The sequence below is a fragment of the Lepidochelys kempii genome, chromosome 16, assembly GCF_965140265.1.
Source record: "Lepidochelys kempii isolate rLepKem1 chromosome 16, rLepKem1.hap2, whole genome shotgun sequence".
NCBI classification, from domain to species: domain Eukaryota; kingdom Metazoa; phylum Chordata; order Testudines; family Cheloniidae; genus Lepidochelys; species Lepidochelys kempii.
Window position 1 is genome coordinate 27,916,928 of NC_133271.1, and position 24,203 is coordinate 27,941,130.

The following is a 24,203-nucleotide window of genomic DNA, read 5'->3' on the forward strand; positions in this document are numbered from 1 at the left end:
GAGATACAGATTTTGTTTTTAACTTTCATTCTCTCTGATAGAGTATACAGAATCTATTTCCCTCTTAAAGGTCATTTCCTAGATTAACCAGTAACTCACTTCTGATCTATTAATTGCTTTAAATAAAGTTTTGTATAAATTCCTATTGTCAGCACTGAGATTGGACCCTGAGTAGGAAAATGGAGCATGGATCGTGATTCTCATGTTTAGGATCAAGTTTCCCATTTGTGTGTGTGTTTGTGCATTTCACTCTCTCTCTCTCTCTCACACACACACACAAAACTCCTGACCTCCTGTCAGTTAGAGCTCTATCTGAGTTCTGAATGCAATACCAGGACTGAACAAGTCAGAATGGGGATGACCGTGCAGGTTAGGGGGAAGGTATAAGGCCTTTGAGACAAGCTGCATTCTGACTGGCATTATAGCTGGCCAAGATCAATATCTAAGCCCTTTCCCATGAGTTAATAAACTTTTATCAGCAGTAAATACATGGAAGCGTTAAAATTCTCACACCTTAAGTCCAGATGTATTATAATTTATAAAGTGATGAACCTTCTAAAAGAAGGAATTGTTTCTTTTCCTGCTCTGTGTTTCTAGATGAACACAGCTCATTTTCTGTAGTTCTTTGGGAAGTTTCTGGTCTTGATGTATTTTACATTTGCATAGTGCCTATCAATTGAAAAGCTCCCAAACCACCATACCCCCTTTATATACTGGCATGAGGTCACCCACTCCCTGACATAAACTGCTTGCGGGAACACTGCACAGCAGCTCAGGACAAGAGATGGAGGAGGAGGTAACTGACTCCAGTGGAAAGTGCAGAATTTCTGGCTTTCAGGGGCTCTTCCCACAGGTGTAATATGTAATAGCAAAAGACACTATTGCAGTTGTCAGTGCAGACTGGCACAAATCCTGTGACTTAGCCCATGCTGGTGGCCACTTTTGGTCTGACCAGGAGGCGCACAGCAGGGGTAATGTGTTAGGAAAAGGCAAATTCCCCTGCATCTCTGTGGAGATGGCTCTAGCCTCTGCCTCCAGTGTGCCCCAAAGAGGCTCCTCCTCTTTCCCCTCAAACCGTGCTCCTTGCCCCCCATCACTGTCAACCCTGCACTGTCCTTCCTGTCGCTAGCACTTCCGCTCCACAGCCGGTGCCGCTTCTCCCCCTGCTCCATAGACAGGGCGGCTCCATCCTCTCGCTCCGTCCTTTGCCAGTTCTAAAACCCACCGTTGCTAGTCCAGACGTCAACTAGTTCAGATGCCCTTCCCGCTGGCCTCCCACATCTGGGGCCTGAGACTCAAAACACCCCTCTCCCTCCAGCACACAGGCTGATCTGACATCCAATTCCCTCCCCAGCAGGGCCCATATAGGCAGTGCTCATTCTTTCCTGTGGGTAGGGAATAAACAGCGGGGTTCCCTCTTTGCAGGGTTAGGAGGCGCAAATCAGGTTCTCCCTTCTTCCTGAGAAGACTAGAGAAGGCCCTTTCCTTTCTCAGCAGGGCCCCGGGAAATGTTCTCTCGGCCCCAAGAGAGGTGTTGAGCTAATTCACAGTCTCTAAGCCCCACTGCTGTGCAGCCCAGTGGCCTGTAACCTCGCTGCTCAGCATGGGAGCAGGAAGCTCATCCAACGACCTTCACCTTTCTCATTGTTGCCCTTCGCATGCCAGAGGTCGCCGGCATTTCCCTCCACGCCTGGCGTGTAATGTGGGATAGGTGAGCTCAGGCCACTGTCGTTACAATGATGTTAAAGGATACAGTTTACCAGGGATGTTCTGTATATCGAGGGAAGCTGCTTGAATGTGTTTGTTGTTGAACATCCCTTGGAACACCAAGTCCAGAACCGATGTGTCAGGGAGAGGTGACACATGCAGTTCTGATGGAGAGGCTCATCTTTGGACTGCCTGGTGGAGGGCACTGCTAGGGTGCACCCGGTATATTAATGTGGGCCATTCCTCTCGCTGGACACCTGTGAGAAGAGTTACTCTTCTCTGGTGTCTAAGGGTTAGAGAATGTTTGGGTACATTTCATGGGCAGGGCAGAGCTGAGTTTGATCTTCACAAATGCATCTTTCCCAGGAAGCTGCACAAGACTTTACATGCTAACAAATATTTGTCCAATTACCGAAGAAAAACATATGCAGGTGCGTGCCCATAGGTGTCTGATTTTCTGTGAGCCAGTCGCCTCAGGCTGTGATATCATCTGCACTCACAAGCTAACTAGGATGAAGCCTGGCCAGCATTTCCAGGTAGGACCTCTTCAAAAAACCCTCGGTGTTGCCGGAAGTGGTGTAGGCTGTTCACGAGGTGGTGGACTCTTAGCAGGTACTAGACTTAGCATGGTCGTGGGAGTCACATATGGAAGAGACCTCTTAGTTCATCTCCATACCAGTTCAGGGCTGTTCTCCAGGACCAGCGATATGTTCTCATCCTCACATCTTGTGGTCTCTCTGTTACTGCCTCTGCAGGCTAGATCTCTTTGTAAGGTTTCCTTGCGAGCTCACCAGCCCCTAATCATGATGTTGCTCTTTCTGAATTTCCCCCAGCTTTGCCAATTTCTTTCTGGTAAGTAGGGCCCACAACAGAACACACTGTTCCAGCTGCAGTCACATGTGAGCTATATAGACAGAAATTGTCGCCTTTCTGTATCATGACTTGAGACCTTGCATATGCAGCCCCTGAAATGAGGTGTCCTTTCTTGCTTCCTTTTCACATGACCAACTCACATGCATGTGCAATTATCCTCCACCAGTTGTGGCCTAAAACAGAAGCCCTGACTTCTCAGGTGTATAAAGTTCCATGGCATCCTCATCGCAGTCAGGGGTTAGCACTGGTGACCTGGCCAAATTCCACTTTGGGGAATTACATTCTGCACCTCTTAAATTACCCCATAGCCTTGGAGAAGTTAGTCTGCACTTTACCTGAATTAAAGGAGAATGAACCCTCTCTTGCAGGGTTGCTGGTATAGAGAAGCTGCCATGTGCCTGCATTTCAGTGCTGGGTGAGTGATCACGCCGGCTCTCTGTCATATTCATACATATATAAGCTACCTGTAAAGCACTGCAGAATGAAAATCACTGTAAAATGTAAGTTATTCTAGCATTTTTAAAACACCAAATATTTTGTTATTGCTAACATGCTGTGAGCCCTAGAAATACCTATAATCGTTTATATGGTTGCTCATATGCCAACTGATAGCAGATTTGGGGTCCTTGTATGTTGGTTTGCTGATGGAGGAGAAATTAGTGACATGGAGTCCAGGTATTCTTAGTGTAACTTGTTTATTGACAATGTATGGAGTCCTGGTGCAGAGATGGTCACAAATAGCACACAGGCAAATCCTCTCTTTCAGGAATCTCAAGCCTAAATACACAATGCCTGGTTCCCAGAAAGCAACTCTGCACCAAAAACTGACTCTAGTTAGATTGAGGCAGACGGCACACTCCCTTCCTGTTTGCATCAGCTCCCTCTGCTAAAAAGAACCTGCATCACAAAACTAACACTACAGCATTTCAAGGACTCTACATAGCTCACACGCTAAGAAAAATAATCTGTAAGACTGTCTGTAGTAGCACCATCTGGTGGCCACTGTACCGAAACAATGTGAATTGTCAACATTCTTGGCTCCAAGTCAGACTTTTCCTGCTCTGAACAGGCAGGCCCCAGGGCAGAAACATGGATATGTTGGGAAAAGCAGGAAAAGGAATATCTTGGGGTATGTGTCTTAGCTTACTTGTTTTTAGCAAGTTTCTGGTGAGCTCACTGAGCCCAGCTCAAGAGCAACTCCCTTAGGACAGATGAGCATGCTGAAGAAAATCTGCATGTTTTATCAGACACCGGGCTTGAGTTGTGGGGGTGTAGCCCAGGGGTCCTTGCAAATTCTCCAGTGTCAGGTCTTTCTGTCTGGACACTGGGCAGCATTCCTATTTACCTCCTCCATTCCAGCCTCTTCCTAATCAACTTAAGCCAAACTGAAATAAACCTGGTTTAAACCAATATAAGAGTGTCCACATGGCCTTTTGCACTAGTTTAATTAAATTAGTTTGAAATCACACTTGCAGTTAAACTGGCGGAACTCTCCATGTAGACAAGGCCTCAGCATGATGTCTTGTTCTCCTGATCTCTGCCCGCTCTCTCCTGCAGCCTGCTATGCCCAGAAGTTCATCCCTATCCTGGTATGCTGTGCATCCGTACTCTTCCCCTTCAGATCCCTGCTCAGAACTCATCACTCCAATTAGTCGTTCACTGGTGCCCCAAACCAGGCCTCCCATCACTGGTACTGTCCCCAGTGTTAACATACTGCATTTGAAAGTAGGAGATGCACGTTTAGCAATCGTACTCATGGGCTCTTAGCAGGCTAGCTGTTGACGTCCCTCTTCCTGCACTGCTTCCTTTGTTTATTGCAATCCCTTGTTGTGTCCCAGGTACACTGTGAGCTCCTTTCTCTGGCCATCGAGGTGCTTATATTGACCTGAGCACCCCTAGCTCTGAGCGCTTCTCTTGGGGAAGGGGCCTGGCACTTCCTGTGTATCTAAAGGACCGGACACAGCTCTAGTGCTATGTAAATAACACCAACCCCCTCTGAAAAGCCCTCTGCTTTTGGCTGGAGATGGGTTGGAAAGCAGGAGCCGTCTTAGCTGCTCTGCTACCAAAGCAGTAACATTTGTCAGGGTGGCTCAGTCACAGTGCGCCCCCACGCCGATTCTGGGACGTTACGCTCTTGGTTCCTAACCTGTACATTGAAGGGGAAACAGTTCCCAATCTCTCCATTTTCGTTTAGTCGATTTTAAAATAATTTGCTAGCATTTAGAACTAATACTCTGAAGCCAAACAAGCCCTATTCCCCATTGTGTTAGTCAGATATTACCGAGCTCCTGATTCTCCGTAGAATAGAATGAGACCATGAAAACTGGCTAAAATTAAGAGCTGGGCTGCAGAGTTCCAGCTGCACAGTATTGTTAGCAAGAAACACTGGTCTTCTGGCCTTTGACCTTTGGGAGACTCCCTGCCTCTCCGTCTCATCTCCATCTCAGTCTGGCACAAATTCTTAACAGTCAGGGTAATTAACCATTGGAACAACTCACCAAGGGGCGGGATGGATTCTCCATCACTGACAATTTTTAAACCAAGACTGGATGTTTTTCTGAAAGCTCTGCTCTAGGAATTATTATGGGGCAGTTCTCTGGCCTATGCAATGCAGGAGGTCAGGCTGGATGATCACAGTGGTCCCTTCTGGCCTTTGAATTGAGGAGTCTCTCTGACAATTGCTGTCCTCTCTGTTTAAAGCCTGGAGTATTTATATGAATACCCAGCATACTATTCACTGTGGGTGAGATTCATCCCTTTGCAGCTAGGCAGAACAAGGGCTATGTGACTGATAATTTCAAATTGTGCCAAATAATTTCCCAGGTAAAATGCATTGTTTTACATGATGGGAAATGTAATTAGTGAAACACAATATTTATAAGCACAGTACATGTGGGGTGAGGGGTTTCTTCTCCTCCAAGGGAAATAAAATCCTTTGAATGAAATTAAAATACAGGTGTATCTAACTTGTAACGAAGTTGTGTAAATTGTAAAGCCTGCATAGTAAAGAACCAGCACAGATTTAGTCTGGATGTTATCCCTCAAATCCATACCAGGAAGAGAAAGTTGGCATCATGCTGCATTTGGAGTCATATATCTGTTTTTGAATGTTCATGAATCTGTTGCCCTGACATTCATCTGACTCTTTCTAGCACTTACATGTTGGATTCTGATTGACAATGATCTGAGATCACTTCCTAAACTTCTTGCTTCTCCAAACTTCAACACAGAGCTTGGGCTGGGTTTTACACCGTGCTGTGTTATGGTGGTGGCGGTGATGGTGGAGGTTTTGCCAGGGAATCTGATTTCTTTGAATTTCCCCAGCTTCGAACCTCTCTGGTGCCCCAGCAGGATTCTGACAGCAACAGGTTTCGTGCTCTTTGCTGGTTGTGGCGGGGATTTCACTGCTGGGAGCTGGGAGCAGTTTGGTGCCTTTTATTTCGTTGGGCAGCGAACTGTGGTGTTTGTAAGGAGATGCTGGCAGTGAGCAGAAGTTTCCCTCCACAGCCCTGCCATAGAAACTTGCTTGCACCATTGCCACTGTTTCAGTCCTAGGACCCAGGACAACATCTGTTCAGAAGCTGCAGCCTGTTACTGGTTTTGGGTCCCCACAAATCTCCTCTACGCACCTCAAAGGTGCTCTATGAAACTCTTACACAATTCCAAGAATAGGCCTCACCTGAGCAGAAAAAACAATTCTGCCCGCTTTTTGGTACCTCTGGGATGTGGCAAACAGTCTCTGGAGACTAGAAGAGATGGCCAAACGTGAGATTCCAGAAAGGGCAGGGTTTCAGTCTTTGTATGTGAAAGGATAGTGCAGTAACTAACTGTGCTCCTGTCCCCTCTTTAAAGAACCCCGCAAAACATGAATACATCACAAAGGCAGATGGAACTAGTGTACTTTAGACTAATCCTTTTAGTTGGGGCAGAAGGCTTGCCTGAGGTGCTGAGATTGTAAATTATTCAAAAAGTCAATGGACATTTTCCTGCTGGAGTCCCAGGGTCAGCTTGAGGAACGCTGCGATTAAGCAATTGATATTTTAAATTAAAACAGCAACTGAGTACTGTGTTGTTGTGGGATGAGAGCTGGGAAGGCCTACTCTCACGGGAAAAGGGCCCTTTCCCAGGAATCCCCAGCCATCAGAATGTTTGTAGTTCCTCTTTGTGGAAAGAGTCCAACCGAACCTGTTTTACCAGTGATGAGACATTGAGGGTCGGGTCCACTTTCTGGGGGGAGGTCATTAGCTAACATATCTGAGGGATGCATCTGAGAATAGCAGCACATGCTAATTCCTTCTACTGGCAGAGAGCACACTGAAATGACAGCTTGGAGGGGGTGGGTCTGAAAATGGCAGCAGATTGGTATTTTGAAAGGGGAGGGAAGTTTTATAATGATGAATAAGAAAGATGACATTTGGTGCTCACATTTAACTTGCATTCGTTGTCCACATGAGGGTCAGTACGCCTAACCTTCCTTGATTAGGCCTCGGGCTGCCCAACAGCTGACTGGGTGTATACCCTTCAGACTGTAACAAAAAGAAAGGCCTAGATAATTAGGCCAAGTTGAACTGCAGGAGGTAGCCAGCTTCTCTGCTGCCTTTTGTATATTCATGACCCAGCTTGATTGATGGAAGGACAGTGTTTGGTGACACTGTCATTTGCAAGTTGAAAGGTAGATACAGGCTGGAGCCATGCTCAGATGTGCCTTAAAGGGTCCTACAATAAGCTCATTTGGATGCTGATGATGTTCGCATCTGCATTTCTTTGTTTCTAACTGTTTCAGGAGGACATCTGTTAATTTGTATAGATTAGCTTGGGTGCTTTCATTTAAAAACATCAAATTATGTTGCAGGAATGTTTATTATAAAAGTTTCCAGCTAAGTTTAAGCGGATTGTTGGAGCCATGTGGACCCTTCTACTGAGAAGAGTGATTTTTAAAAAAGGCTGATTTTTTATTTCAGCATCCCATGCTCAGGAATTAGAGCCTTGTATCTGTCCCTGTGTCAACAGAGATGCTTAGCAAAAGCATGTGTTGAATTATAAATTTCAGGATAAAGGAGGCTTGCTAAATTTCATAGCTGCTCAGGAGAAGTGGGCCTCTCTCTGGTCAGAAAGCCTTTGCCTCCGAAGAGGGGGAAAAGGTCAAATGTAATTGATTCAAGAGGGAAAATGCTTTTCCGGAGTAATATTTAGTCACTGATTTCAGGAACGGTGGGGGTTCTGGTAGGGAGAGGACATTTCTCCAAGGCCCAGCGTCCGCGGGAGGAGGGGAGATGAGCGGGGAGGGAAGGTTTCAGTTCAGTCCCCACGCTCACTTCCTTCCATTTTGTGCTGCTGGGAGCCCACCCGTGTCCGGGGCGGTTCCCCGCGCGGGGGCTGGTTCGCTGGGGTGGGGAGCGCCGGGCTCGGCCGGTTCGCGGGGCCGTGAACACCCCGATCCCCGGCCCGGAGCCGCGAACTTCCCCGGGCCCGGCCGCGGCGGCTGCAGCCTCCCGGGGTCTCATCCCGCGGCCGGGCCGGAGCCCGGCGGCGTGTCCCGGGGGAGCGGGCCGGGGCCTGCGCGGAGCCCGGGACTGGCCCAGCCCTGCGGGCGGCGCGACCCCCGCCCCGTCCCGCCCCGCCCGGGGACCGAACCGGACCCGGCCGAGACCGCGCCAGGCAGCCGGCTGGGAGCCGGGGCCCGAGCAGCTCCGGGGGCCGGCGCGGGGGGGGGCTGGGTCGGAAAGCGGCCGGGCGGGGGGGCGCTGGGGCCGGGGGGGGCCTGGCGGGGGGGGGACAATTCGGTTACGTCCCGTGAGGCGCTGAACAGGCGCCGGGGGCGGGTGTCTTTTTTCCGTGAACAATTCGCGCCGAGTTGGTCGGGGCCGAGCGCTGCCGCTGCCCGAGCCGGAGGGTTGGGAAGCGGGTCCCCTTCGGCGGGCCCCCGCGCAGGCCGCAGCTCGGGCGAGAGGCGCTAGGCGGGGTCGCTACGCGGTAGTTACGCGGTGTGGCTACAGGCGGGGTAGTTACGGGGGGTCGCCACTGGCGGTCAGGCGCGGTAGCTACGCGGGGTCGGTAGCGGCCGTCAGGCGGGGCCGCTACGCGGGGTCGGTAGCGGCCGCCAGGCGCGGTAGTTACGCGGGGGTCGGTAGCGGCCGCCAGGCGCGGTAGTTACGCGGGGGTCGGTAGCGGCCGCCAGGCGCGGTAGTTACGCGGGGGTCGCTAGCGGCCGTCAGGCGCGGTAGCTACGCGGGGGTCGCCCGGCGGAGGCTGTTCGAGGCGCGTGTGAGAAGCGCCGCAGCTCTGCCGGGGGCCCGCGGCCCTGAGGGTTTGACGCCGCCCCACGCGAACCCGCGGCCCGAGAGGGAGCGTCCCCGCCCGGCTCGGAGCGACGGGGACAAGGCGCCGCCGGCCTGGCCCCGGGGCCCCGCTGCGCTCGGCGCGGGACACGCGCTCCGCGGGCCTGCGCCCGGCCGCGCCCGGAGCCGGCGTGAAAGCGGAGCCCGCCGGCGGGGGCCCGGGGAGGGGTGGCGGGGGCGCAGCCATGTCCCCGCGCGCTGCGCTGCGCTGCGCGGAACGGGACCGGACCGCCCGGGACGGGGGTTGAAGTGCAGCCGGGACACGGGCAAGGCTGGGGCCGCCCGCCCGGAGCCGGTCCCGGCCACGTTCAGCGTTTCCCCGCCCGGCACAAGGCGCAGGACGCGCCCCCGGGGAGGGCTGCGCGGGGGAGAGTCACCCGCGGCTCTCACGCTCCGGCGGCGGCCGGGAGTTTGGAAAATCCAAGCGGGTTTCCTCGCAGCCCCGCCGCTGATCCCCGAGCGGCTGCGGGAGGTGAGCAGGCGGCTCCCAGTCACATGGTCCCGTGTTATAAACCCGCTGGAACAGCCTGACGCGGCGGGGTAGGGGGCTGGGGAGCAGCGGCCGCAAACTTTCCTTCTGCGCGCAAATGCTTGTCCTAAACTGAACACTGTAGGATAAAAATGGAAGCATAAAAATAGCAGTTGGAAAGATAAAACAGCATTTATAGTCCTAATAAAACCGTTGTGGCTTCCACAGGAAAACATGCTTTGTAACCTAATGCTTACCTGCAAAGACTGTCGAGTTTCTGAGAGTTATAGCTGTTTTTGTAAGAGAAGCAGAGATTTGCTTCAGGGCTGAGTGATAGATTCTCCTGCCTGGAGCATCCCAGAGTGTTTATACATGGCTTGTATGGCAGCTTTCATAAGACATTTACCCCATGATTTGCGATGAGCTTATGTGTGAATAATTAATGGCAATTAATCCTTAATTACAGTAATTAGGCAAGTCACAGGAAATTAAGCTGCAGCTGGAGAAGACCATGCCTGGGAAGAGAGGATTGGGGGCTGTGTGAATGTGCCATTCACTGACAACATTACTAGGATGAGCAGTATTCAGCAGCATTGGCATTTCTATTGGCAGCCTTGGGTAGGATGAGAGCTCTCGGCATTAGCAGCAATCTAGAGTTATCTACAAGAGTTTTTAGTTCAAGTGCCAAAATGTTATGTTGCATATGGTGATTATCTAAATTTATTGGTTGCCATAATTCAAATGGGTGTAATTGTTTTTGGCTTGATAACAGCGACATTAGAAACGGAAGCTTTTATGTGTGCATAGGTTCTACTGCCATCAGCTATGGTACAACTTGGAGAAACAATTAGTCCGGGTTTGCAATTAGGAGAATAGATAATGTGAATGACTGGAAATTAACGAAGAAATTTTCAGTCAAAAACAGCAGCATAGATAGTTTCTTGGTTGAGGAGTTAATTACCTTATTATCTGCTGCTTTGCCCTTACCGTTAACATGCCTATAGTGGAAGGTGCAACGGGTTCGAAGGAACTGCCCGAGTCGGGGTTGGGCACAGGAATGAAAAAGGAGATGCTAGTAAGCAGGGATCTGCAGACAGCCTGGGCAACGCTGTACACAAACTTCATTTGATGCAGGAATATCTCACATACTTACTGGCTAAGCAGTTCCATTGTATTTGGGAAGCAAGTCGGTACAAGACAACCATGTGTTTTGGACAACCTACCGGGAGGCTGTTTTGCTAGTTCGAGAATAGGCACCTTCCCTATCATTAATGTGTAAAGTTTTTAAACTCAGGATTAAACATGTTTCAGGAGTTGTGTAGGTTTCCAAGTGGTGCATGTTTGTGCCAGCAGCAATCCAGGACAGAGGCCTGTGGGGAAGTGCATGTTGGTATCAATGAAACCCACAAAATGCAGTCAGAAATGTATGGATTTGTGGAAGGGTGCCCACATGTTCTCATCAAATTATAGGGTTTCTATAATTTACTCAGTGACTATGAGGGACACGCTCCCAAACCTGCTGTGGTGCATTACTTGATCATTTGATTAGATTTAATCCAAACAAGGAATCTGCTAAAGGGTCCCAAATAAACAGGTGATAAAGCCAAGCCAGGGTCTGATTTCAGACTAAGAGGACAACTGAGGAGGAGGTCTGCCCATCACACACTCCATGTATACGGTAGAAATCTGTTAGCGACCAAGTACCTGTACAGCTCTATGGCCTACGCACTGCATATATGCCTTTGGGTCTCTGCACTGTGCTCACAGGGAATACCTGAGAACTAGTGTTTATATTTTAGAAATAAAAGCCTCATGCCCTATGTTTGTGAAGTCTGCAGTTGTTTATAATATGAAAATGTGTAAAACTTTAGCTCCTTGTACATAGGATTTAGATCAATTTTTAATTTACTTGTACAGATGGATGACTCATTTGAAAGAGAAAATCGTGACACGGAGAAAAGACATTTGGATGTCCATAAGTTGTTTCATTTATCTGCTTCGTGTGCACTTTGGAGTGGAAATAAGTCACAGTATCTTAATAATTGTCCTGATTTTATAAATGATTTTCCCTCATGAAATAAGCAATCCATTCATTTTAATATGTAGAATTGGTTTGCTAGCAGGGCGACAGTTTAAAAAGACTTCCAACTGTGACACAAGTGCAACCATATTGCTCCCTATTACTCGCTAAGGTAGTTGTTTAGAAGAGAGAATGTTCTCCCTGGAAATGTTTAAAGTGCTGTAATTTTATTTAGGATAATGAGGATTTATAACAGTTTTACCATATGAAAACCTGCCTTTAGACAGGGCGAAATAGGCTGTTTTGGTTACTGAGTGTGCTTAACTGTAGGGTTTTTTTGAGTATGGTAACAGTGAGAAGTATTTCTATTGGTTATTATGTAGCTTATTCAAAACTGAGGCCCTAGAACATTGGGAACTATCCTGTGTGAGAATTTACTATAAACCTGTGTGTATCTTTGATTTTAATTACTGAAGATATTGATTAAATCCTTGGTTTAGATAATATTTTAGTTTGTATGATTTGCCATCTCTAGAATTTCAGCTGTATTTTCAGGACACTTTGAAAAATAACCATCCAGATGAATTTCATGTTTGGATGGACACGAAATTCTGACCCCATTGACGTCAATGGGAGTCTTGCCACTGACTTCATTGGGGCCAGGCTTCGCCCTTAAATATTTTAGTCCACTGCTTTCTTGTAAGGTCATCTACACTTATTTTAATTATTATATGTTTTTTAAAAACATATTTACCTAATTCAAAAATGTTTTCACCTCTGTGATTAGTATCCCCTCCAGTGTAATGTTGGAAGCATTGCATTGTAACCAATAGCTTAACAGTACATTTAATGTCCTGTTTATAAATATAAAGAAGAAGGTATTGAACTGTTACAGATTTTTATCAGGTTTTATCTCCTCACTGAAAATCTTAGCTTTCTAATTTCCCTTATTTGAAGGTTCAAACAGTTTCAAATTACTGCCCGTGGATTGTTCTTGACATCCAGAATAGTAAATTTGAGCTGTGGAAATGCTGGAATGTGTTGTGTGTGCTTTTCCTGAACAAGGGAATTCAGCGGGTAAATTACAGTCATTTACTTGGAGTGTAATTTACTGAGAGCCTTTAGGCAAATGCAGGAGAAAGGACAGCAGAACAGAAAAAATAGCTAAACACTCCCTTTGCAGATGGAATGCAATATCTATTAATGTAACCAGGATTATGTACTTGTTCTGTATTTAAAATATATAAAATTCTTATTTATTTTCCCATCAATGGGGCAGGCATTTGTAAGTCTGACTGATTTATGTGAAGATTAGAATTCAAATCATCCTATGTTAGCCATACATCTTAGTGTTTGTATATTTTACATACATTAATGTCTGCATAGGATCCTCGAATATTTGCAGTTGATAAAAATTGTTAATTCAATTAGAGTTTCAAATATGTGATCTATTATTAGGGATAACATTTTAAGTAAAAATTGCCAATTTTGTCCTATGGAATTCGTAAGGATTTCTTTTAATAATATTTTATATTTGTAAAAGTACATATTGTATTTTATAAATATTACAAAAAGCACTGAAGTTGGACATTTAATAAACTTTCAGATGGATATTTATTTGTAATTAATATAGCAAAAGTACATGGCACATTTTGTCTTCATTTAAAATTTAAAAAATGATAGAACCAAACCCCAATATATTCTAACACATGCACAATGGAATAATTCTCAAGAAGTGTTCTGACCAAGGCTTTTCATGAAAAGCAGTGTGCACTGTAGTAATTGCTAAGCAAACAGAAAACTGTGTTGTAAAGTGGTTTTGTATGGCATATTGTCATTTGACACTTAAGTTGTGCCCTGCATTATCCTGTGTCATAATTGATGGCTAAAGAAAAGCACATGCTATGCTAATCATTTGTTAGAATAGCTTGTTAAATTGCGGTTGCCAATTTAAAATAAACTATGGAAGGCTTGTCTATATTTTAAGGTTTGTAGTCTACAGTTTTAAACAGTCATTTTAAAGCTGTTTTTCAACTTTATGTTGCATACACAGTATTCTGCCTTTCTACACAAGGTCAGCATGTTCGCTAGTTTAACAGCAGACCATCAAGAACAAAATCAATGCACCACATGTTTCACACTAGTATCATAAGGGATTTTCCCATTTACAGCGCATTTGTGTGCTGATCCTGAGTTCCCAGTGACAATATTGGTGCCCTATTAGGGCCGTGCTGAAAGGGAGATGGAGGGCTGAAGTTAAAAATTGTCTGAATTTGCCTTTTTGTGGCTCGCGTTCTGCTGTCTTCTCTCGCCTACCAAATATAAATAAGCCAAGAGGAACTTCCTAGCCTCAGAACAGAGGAGCTAAGCTAATACGTTGGGTGTTTACAGGAGGTGGGATTTGTTGACTGCAGAATTCAAATTAAGGTCTTGGGTGAGAGGAGGGTTCTGAGACTGAATTTAAATAAATAGTCGCCACGGGGTGGATTACTCAACATAAAGTGGCATTACTGCTCCTGGAGGAGACACAGCAGCTCTGCCCTGGAAAGACACAAGAAGGTTACCAGTCATGGTGTGGAGCACTCTGCCTCCCCTAACACCAAGGAAAGGGTCGCTCTGCTGACTACAGGAGGGAGAGGTGCAGCTCAGGACATTTTACTTCTGCAGTGGGATATGATTTAATGTTGGTAGAAGGGTTATTCATTTATAAGGGATTAAAAATGACTTCAATATAATACCTTTAATTTGTAATCATGGTTTCTGGGGCTGTTTCCTCTCTAAAGCAAACCACTTGATTGGTATGTTCATTTTGATCTGTTCAGTTGTATGGTGCAGTAAAAGGGATAAAGGGATTATTTTCATTTAGTTAATTCAGTGAAGACATGCAGTTGGTGTAGTCTCAATCACTGAGCAGCAAGGGATGTGTAAGGCTATCCTGCGGCCTACATCTGACCCCTCGGAAGGGAAGAATTCCTCGCGTGCTTGCAGAATCAAGTCACTGGTTTGCATAGGAGCTGGTTTGGGAGGAACACCCAGAGAGCAAGCGCTTGGCCTCTGGATAGCACACTGAATTCCACCCCATCCTTCCCTTAGCCCAAGAAAACCTGCATCAGACACAGCTGATTTTCAGTCCAGCCCTATTTTCCCCTAGTTTTACTGGTAAATGAACAATAAAGCACTTCTTGAGATTCATCACCAGTCTCACCACATCCGATGTTGTTTTGCTTAAAGCTGCAGCTCCTGGAGTCACGTGGTTTTTATTTCAAATAAGAGTCAGCTTCTGGCCATCGCCGCTGTGGAGAAAAGCTTGGGAACGTGAACCAAGAAGTCTCCCACATCAGAAGGCAAATAAAAAGAACCGCTCAGACATTATTGGTAAAAATTTCCTGAATGTTAAGCTAATCTCGTGATTGTGGGGTATGACATATGACTTTCAATCCTGAGGCTGGCAGCACTGTTCATGAGTGGGATTTGTAAAAGGACTCCACAGTGGCCGAATAGTAAAACTCCCTTGGACTTCAGTGGGAGCAGGGTCAGGCCAGTGGTGAGTGCTTTGGAAAATCCTGCACCGAATATACAAAGACCTGTGCAAAAAGCCAGTGCATAGGTGCCATTGCACAGAACTAAATATCAAATAGGAAAATCTACTTTTATTTGACCAGAAAATGTAAGACAGAGAATTGTCTGGCACTAAAACACAGCTGAATTAATCTGAGTAAACATTTGGCGTATGATACGCCTGGAACAATGACATGTTATCCTTGCAATATTTGCTACAAAGTGAAGATAATAGAGATGAATCCTGCTTTCCTGTTTTAATTCTGATGTATCGTAGTGCAGACCTGCTTTCAGCTTTACTGTTGGAAAATATGCAGCCAATTTTGATTGGAATGTGTAGGGTTAAAATGCAGTTTTAGTCCCCTGAAGGGCTGTATTGTGTATGCAGCTCACTGACCCTTGTGAGAAGTGTGGGCATTCTGGAGCTGTGCTAGAATAAATCCTAATGTCCGTGAACTTTCTGTAAACAAACACACACATACACAAAAGTGTTTCCAGCCCGTCTACCTGAGCAATACCTTTGATTATCTGTAATCAGTATTAGATTTATCTGTGTGTGCGCATACATTTAACAGCGTTCTTCACCATTTTCCAAATAATCTATTTGCATGAATATGTGCTTGGAAATAGTGTTCCTATAGGTTCTGGTGATATAAATAATGTATGTGGAGAAGCTCATAAATGTAAGCTTGAATTTTCCTCAGTAGTTTTTGTTCTCAATCACCTTGATGAAACAATCTTGAAGGCGCTCTCCTTTCAGTGGCATTCGGAATGAGTCCCTGGCAGCCTGATTTTCCACCCCTGTTGTGATGCTGCTTTCTCTAGTTAATATTCCTCTGTAAGTGTCGTACCAAAGCAAACCAAAAGAGCGCAGCTCATGACACTAAGGCTGCATTTGCATTAATTATGCAGTCAGGGCTGGTGAGAAAATGCTGTCACAGAGAGAGGCAGTAAATGAGAACCCTCCAAGTGAGCCTGAGTGAAGAGCATTAAGTTCATTTACATGGCGGCAAGAAGAGCCCTTAGACTCAAGTGAAGGAACAATGGCATTTCTCTTGTCTGCTTGTTCTGTGTTATTGTTCTGTGACTTAATGAGTTAAAGGCTGAGTGTTTGCACTGACCAAAAAGACAGTGAAGATCCCTTTGGTATTAATAATAATAATAAAAACAATATCCCATTAGTGACGGCGCACACACCAGCCAGGAAGTTGAGACCCTGCCTTTATTGGAGCCAACAGATTCCGGCTGCCTGGCCCAGCTGCAGCAGACAGTGTGCTGGGGAAGGGAAGCAGCCCCCGCTGCAGGCATGTTCCAGCACCCAGAGATGTGGGGAAGAGGGGTGTGTGTGGATGCGTGTGCACCGGAGAAGTGGGGGGATTTTAATAACAGCTAGCCCTTCTCTTGCACCTTCAAAACACTGTGCAAATAGTAACTGCCTTAGCCTCATCACACCGATCATGATTATTCCTACTGGGGAAACTTAGGCATGGACTTGCCAGCCCCCCCAACACACACACTGGGGTAAAGCTGGAACTAGGACACATCTCCCCAGTCCCTGCACGAGGCCAGTGCTCATGCAGTGGTGGGGCTGGTGGAGGGGCTGGGCAGATTGCATGCCAGGGTGCTGCACGGCCTCTGCGCTCTGACTAGCGGAGACAGGAAAATCCCGTGTCTGAGAGGGGTGGGGAGGAGGTAGGGTCAGCCCTGGAGTCACGCGGACGCCAAGCCAGGCTGAGCAACACGGCGGCACAGTGCACTGGGGCCCCCCTTGGCAGCTCAGTAACGCCCAGGAGTTTTCACCCTGCATGTACCGTCTGTCCCGTCCCCTCCCAGCCTGTCTGCCTGGTTTGATTACATTGTAAGCTCTGTGGGGCAGGGCCTGCCTGCGACTCTGTGGGTAGGTGCCCAGCAGGCCTGCAGACAGTATGATAATGTAAACAACTGATGAGTGGGAGGGAAGAGACAGCTCATCAGGGGAAGGAATTTATTAGACAGGCCAAGTGTAAAAGGCCACTAAGGGTCCCCTATGACCCATCCGCCTCCATCGCACTTTGCAGCAGCTCTGCACATCCAAAGAGGTCTGTTGGGAGCAGCAGGATCCCTGGGTTTCATGCATTGACAGGAGCACCAGACGGCAACCCTGTGTCACAGAGACCTCGCCCAGCATTGTGGTTCTCGGCTGCCATTGAGCAAATTGCTCTGGAAGGCCCTCTGGCTGATCATAACTTGGACCCTTTGCCTGGAGAGACACAGCTGTTGGCTGAGTGTTGTCAGTGTGCAAGGTGCTGCACACACGTACTACTTGGGAAGAAACCCCTTGCTTGTTTTTCTTCTCAGGCTTCCAGACTTCTCATGCTAAGAGGCCGGGCAGACCTGCATTTCCTGGCGGTGCTGGTGTGTTTACCCTGAGTTGTCTATCACAGAACACCCCCAGCCTGGCTGATCGCAGGAGGACAACAGCCATCTCCCACCCACCGAGCAGAGTATTTAAACATTCATCTGGTGGGGCTGTGGAAGAGTCTGGGCCTTCCCCATATAGAGTCAAAGCCGTGTGTCTGCAAGCAGGTGAGCCTGTTAGCCCAGGTTCTTTCACACTGGCAGAGGAAGGTGGAAAGAGCAGAAGCTCTGGGCAGCACTAAGGCATTACCTTACCAGCAGCGAAACGTCCCAGTATCTTAGTTGCAAAAAGCGTAAAGGAGGAATTTAAAAACCAAAATCCTGTCTGTATTTGCCTTTAAAATGTTCCTAAATAAGACCGATCATTTCCCCCACACAGATGTCAGAATTTCATAAGAGAATTGCTCTGCTCCAAGCCAGGGGTGAATGAATGGCCTAAAATGCCTCTTTTTGCATGAGGAATTTCACCTTCTCTGCTGCAAAGAAGTAAATTCACTACTGGATGGAATGATAAAATATTGCTCTCCCAGCCCCCAGTCCGTTTCAGAAAGACAGCTTAGAATACCAGGGAGGTTTCTTCAGTTAATATCCCAAACAGGAGTATGGAATTATATATGTAGATATTTCTTGATTATTGTTTTGAATAAACTTTTGTACGCGGATGTGTGTGGCAAGCCAGGTAATGTGGATGCTCTGCTATATCATCCTGTGAACCAACCCACTTCTATAGAAATCAAGTTTGAATTGTAAATAAATGTTTAGTTTCCTGCCACCCTCCATGCTGCCCACTGCTCCCAGATTTTCTTTGCCCTCCTTGGTGGTGCAGTATGTGGTTAGAAAAACTGAGTCTCTTTTATACAAGCTGTACTGATAATGATGTCTGGCCTATGTTGAATTAAAATGAGCGTCTGTACTTCAGTTGTATTCATTTACAGCAATCAAGGAAATCTTCAAATCACTCATGTGTGTGTCTGTATAATATATAATATGGAATTAAAGCAAAATTTGTGACCCAGAGGCATATGGGATTGCAGCTGTTGAAGCGGTTATATAGAGCTCAGAAAGGAACGAATTGGAATGTCTATTTAAAATATTAAAGATGTGCTCTTTGATCCTTTTATATGTGAGAATTAATCAACTAATATATTACAATAAAATAGTTTGGGAGGTTTTTTTACATCAAAATGTGGAAATTCCTTTTAAAATTCAAAATTTGTTGTCATCCATATTTATCTTCAGGACTTTCAGACACTTTAAACTATAGTTTCAATTTAAAATGACTTTCTTGTTATTCATATACTGACATCATTTTTCTCAGAATGATTTATACTTCAATAATAGCTTAAATTATCTTTTGTATTCTGTGCTTTGATGTCATGCATACGGTGTCATCACAAGATAAACTTTCACATCTGAGAGTCAATAAATTGTGCATAAGTAGTCTAATGAAAAAAATTGTAAACGACTATAGAAATATATACAGTGTAGCTATACATATATATTTAACAAAAGACTGTGTTCGATCATGTGGTGTCATTAGCTTTGACATCACTGGATGTTACCAGTTTACAGTGATATGAATCTTATAATACTATATCATGCTTTTATCCACTAAATAAAAACCTGCCCTATGTTTTATTACAAAGTAGGTGGCCTGAAGGAAAAATATATGTATTCTTTCCTTTTGGAATAAAATATGCATTTGGGCTTCTCATTTCATCTCCAATCTGTGTTATTCCTTAAAAATGCAGAACTGCCTGAAGTCCTCTTTAATATTTAATTCAACAACTTTTTAATCTGTCATTATGCTGTGATGAAGTAAGCATCAAGTGTCGCTGAAAAAGATTAAATTATACTTGGAAATAGGAATTGAAGTGATTTAGGGTTGGAGGCTGGATATTTGCTTTGCACAAGTAATAAGAGTAGTAGCTTGGGTGAAGAAGGGGTTTGGATCTGGCTCTAATGCCTCTGCTGAGCCCCACTCCCCCGTGGCTGCCCCTTGATTTACTTTGGCACTGCTGAGCTGTATTTGATTTAAATGGAGGTAGGAAGTGGAAATTCCACACTACAATACATTAATTACTCTCTGCTATTTCTTCGTGCTGATTTTCCTTTTCTCTGTTAACATCATAAACCCAAAGGATAGGCACTCTGAGCAACCCTATAATGTCTTGTTAACAAGCTTATCTCAAAATGGAAAATGCTGGAATAATTAATATCTACCTCTGGAAGAATGGATGATGTGGAGCAGTGGAACACTTGTTCTGTCCATTCATGAGGCATGCCCCCATGTTACAAGAGAATTTGTGCCAACATCATTGGATGGTTTAACTTGCCACTTCACTCTCTGTGCTCTTTCTAAAGTCCGGTTTGAATTTTTGTGCTTAGAGTCCCACAGAAAGGAAAGCGCAATATCTCATGGAAACAGTGGATGCTCTTAGAGATCTAGATTCAAATTCTGCTTCATATTCCAAGTGAAAACAACTGTGGTTGTAGTCTCAGCTCAGTCCCTGTTTGTGCATGTGACACACCACTCATGCATTTTGACACTTTCTGCTTTGACTGTAATTCTTCTCAAGGACGCCCCTGTGCTGGAGTAGCAGGGTGCTGTGTTGGGGGGCATGGGTAAGGGCTGAGGCTGTGTGTCTGCCACCGAAGGAGATGGGTGAGGCAGTTCTGCAGAGGACCAAGCCACTCCAGGCCTCCTTTCTTAGCACCACATTGTTATTACTTACAGGTGATATTCACCCCTGTGCAGAGCACCAGCACAAGTGACATCTGCGTTGCCAGCCTCAGGAGATCAAAAATCCGGAGTCAGTCAAAAATCCCCCAACATCATGAGATTTAAAAGCAACAGCAACTCATGGGTTTGGGTTTGTTTTTTGACTTTCATTCCCCTCATGTGGCAAAATGTTTCCGTTCTCTTTCAGTAAAGCTGCAATGAGCTTTGCGTGTAAGAATGTCTTTACCCCCCTGCTACCTGTTTGAAGTAGGGTGTTTCCAGGAAAACTGCTCTGGATTTTGCTAGTGCACCTCTACTTAACATGGAAAGTATGCACATCCTGCTCCTGAGGTGCTGCAGCCCCAACACGAATAGGCAATGTGCACTGAATTAAGGATTGATACTTGGATTGGGCAGATTTCAGACAAACCTGATTGGCTGATTTAGGCCAGCGTTTGACATAATCACACAACCCACTTTGGTTGCAGTAAGTATGTTTACAATCCTAGCAAAATGAATTTGAAAAATAGTTGAAATTATTTTACTTTGTATGAATTTGAGTGTGAGTATATATACATTTATCCAGGTTATAAACCAGAGTAAATTATTTACTAATATTTCTATACAAATCAGTGCTATCTAATTCTAATTCCAATTGTGCAAATAGCTTCAGATATTTTATCATATGTTTTATTTTATGGGCCCTTCTCCCCTGCTGTCCCAGGACCTCCCTTATTCCTGGGATTCGGTTGTGGTTTCCCCTAGATCTCCTCCAGTCCTGTGCTCCTTTGTGCCCAGGCATGGGCTACACCTGAAGGCTGGGGCTATGGCCTCTCGCTCAGAGCTGTGCACGTGGTCCCAAAGGCTCAGATTCATGGCAACTCAGGAACGTCTGACACTGCTGTGAGAGCTCCTGCGTCAGGCTCAAAAATTGTTTGATTCACAATTAATTTGGGAGAGTTGGGAACCCGGGTTATGCACCACTCAAATGCCACTTGGGGCTGTAAGTGGACTGGAGGCTACACAGGCCTTGTGCTAACCCTGTGCACAGGGGGGAAGTTCATCCGACAGCCAGAGAACTTTTCTGCTGGTCTGGAAAGACACATAACTCATAGTGAGTGAGCAAACGTGATGTGTAATGCTGTGTAGCTGAGCACCCTTTCACTCCTCAGACTGTAAATTTTGAGGCATTTGATATTTGAATGTAATTCCTTTCAAACTGGCATTATTATTTGATTGCGATGAATTACCTTTTTTAAAAAAAATCATAAATATAAATTCACTTGACTGACCCTGCAAATTATTTATGATGCAGCGGTGTGGAGATCAGTATTCCAATAATAGTTCAATGTTTCCCCCCGCCCCCAATGGGGTTCTCATTAAGATCTGCATTTGTCACCAACCTGCCTTTTCAGCTTGTGCGGGAGACAAGTTACCGCCCCCAGTCCCGCTATGCTGGTAGGGTAAAGTAAATGCATGTCTTTGTAGAAGAATAAATAAAAAGAGCAAGCTGAGTCAATAAGCGGGTTCAATTCATGCCTACAGCAATGGCGGGCAGCTCATTTTGTAGATGTGGGTGTTTTGTTTACATTTATAATGCAGCTTTATTTAATGCTGACAGATATAGCTTGTGGCAAATGATAGTCAGAATGTATGAGCAGTCATAATGCTTCTGTCTCCTTACAGTGTACTGCTGAAAATAAGCAGTTCACCCCTGTTTTTATTGAGGAAAGGCCAGGAGGCAGCGATAGCTTCGTGAGGCTATTTATTGAGTTGTTTTACTAGCTGTGAACATGCCGCTTTATCGCAGTTGTGAAAATGGACTTTGCTAGTGTGTGGGAAAGGAAATAACATTGCAGTATACAAGGGTAGTAAAAAAAATCTCTATAAATAATTTTTCAGACTGAAGAATATTCTCATTTAAACAGGCAGAAAGGCTGGAGGTTTTTGCCAGATGCCAGCTTTTCCTGAAATGGCACCAACTTACAATTACCGTCGCAAATACTATTCCTGTTTTAATTTTTTTTTAAAAAAATATTTAAGATAAACAGAAGTGTCACAGGGAAAGTTTATGGTTGTTGCTGAGAATTTCTTATATTTACGAACCCATCAATATTTAATCGAACCACGTGATCTTTGGGACCTAGGAACACGAATTAAGTGTCTGCCTTTTTGGCCAGGCTTGCAGAATGCAGGTTTAATTTGGACTTGACACAGCGTTATGCTGTATGTCGATGTGTAGGCCGTGCATGGCTTTCAGGTGATGAATCCTCACACATGATGATGATGCAGGAGAGCTGTCTTTGTTTCCTATTTATAATGTAAGGAGCAGAGGATTCAGTGATATAAATATGGCTCAGAGTTCAGTTAACTTTATAAATAGCCTCACCTAACGCTGGGAACGCACAGCTCAGACTGTTGTAGAGGGAAGTAGCTAGAACCTGCTGGAGCATCAGCACTTCTGTTTCAATGGTTCACATGTAGCGTCACCAGGCACTAATTTAAAAGGGCTTTTTAACTAAGAAACCTGCCTTTTCAGAGCAATTTAGTCCTAGCCTTTCAATCTGATCTGTCGCATGACCTCCTGGAACTAGTCAGTCCAATTGCAGGATCAAGTCCATTCCCTTCCAATGTGAATTAAGTTAAATCGAATTAAGGCCACTTTAACTAAATATGTGAATTTGAAGTGGATTGGTTAGTCCACATTAAATCTCTGAGTGGACACTCTTTTTCGGAATTAATTTGGATTAGTTTTCCTGAATGTCCCCATGTAGACAAGCCCCAAGTCATCTGCTCCTCCATCTTTTAAAGCTCAGGTCTCTACTTGCAGAAGTAAAGTTACTCATGTGTGTAAGTATTTGTAGGCTCAGGCCCTATATTTCCCTGGGTCTGGTCAATGCCTTTGGTAACTAGTCATTTATTTGCTGTTATATAATTACTAAGCTTATGGTGTTCTGAATCTTAAAGACACAGCGCACGCTATTACGGATTAGGTTGGACTGGAAGATTTTATTGCATTTTCTATTTCTATTCACACGTTCAGCAGCAGCAGCAAGGGGCACAAATCATTTTCATGCATGCAAAAATAATTTAGAAAATGGCATGAGTCTCAGCAGGTGAGGCCTTTTGTTTCTTCCACGTCTATGTACAAATTCCTAGGGAACACTGAATATTAAATTGAAATAACCCTCCCTTATTATTATAGAGCTAAGGATTCAATTTAATTCTCTTCAGATAAGGATTTTCTGGACACAATTGGCAATTGCTTGTCCTGTAAATACAGTTCAGACTACAAACACCAACTCATGTTTACCCACCTTCTGGAAAGGGGCTGTCTGCTGTATTTATGTGCTTTTGGGTTGTAGACATTTTCCTTCTTATTCTCATTAGGTTTATGGATTGCAGGAGTGCTGTAAAATGTCCCTCTACCCCCCTTAACTGGACAGAGAAATGAGTTAATCTCTCCACAGAGCCATTTCTTTACTTCACCATGCCGTTTCAAATCTCCGGTAACCAAAGAAAGAAAGACACAGAGCCCAGTTCCTGCGGATTATGGGCTCTATGTGCCCCGTACACCTATTGCACATAGGGGCTCAGATTAAAAAGGTATAGTGAGGCTGTCAGTGGTGGTTACAGGGTGTCTGGATTTTGTCATGTCTGCTGAACAAGGTGGCTGGCTCTTTGAATGGTTTTAATGAAATTTAGTTTTTATTTTAGCCCCTTAGCTTGTCAGGATTCACCAGAGATTCTTAGTTAAACCACGTAGCATTTCTGCACAGGGTAGCACAAGCACATTTCAAACAACTGCCCTCTTCCCTTGATAAGAAGATGCCTTGAAGTTTCTCATGTGTGGCTGTAATTAGCCAAGTTTTAATATTTTATTCATTTAGAGCAGTGGATGAGTCTCATTTTTATGAAAATAAATATATAGTCTTGCTATTATAATAAGACTGTCTCCACTGTGTCTAAGTAATAATCATTGATTGTTTAAATACAGTAGAGGCAGTAACAAAATGCTGTCAAGAGCCATCACACTCATTAACCTGCCAGCTAATTAGCCTCCTCCTGCCTGATTGCTGACACGTTCTTCAATCTGAACCTATTGCTGTTGTGTCAGCA

The 24,203-nt window shown here is 45.1% G+C and overlaps 1 protein-coding gene across 9 annotated transcripts in view; it reads left to right on the forward strand.

Annotated features, from left to right (window-relative positions):
• The window catches only part of PBX3 (PBX homeobox 3), a 165,300-nt gene that overhangs the window by 84,875 nt on the left and 56,222 nt on the right, over nt 1–24,203 (forward strand). For 5 of the 9 annotated variants that reach the window (XM_073314194.1, XM_073314192.1, XM_073314195.1 and 2 more), the window contains exon 3: nt 17,303–17,530. The exons of the other annotated variants lie outside the window; for them this stretch is intronic. In XM_073314194.1, coding sequence (XP_073170295.1) covers nt 17,303–17,530 — 228 coding nt within the window. The remainder of the gene's footprint in view (nt 1–17,302; nt 17,531–24,203) is intronic. 9 annotated transcript variants of the gene reach the window in all.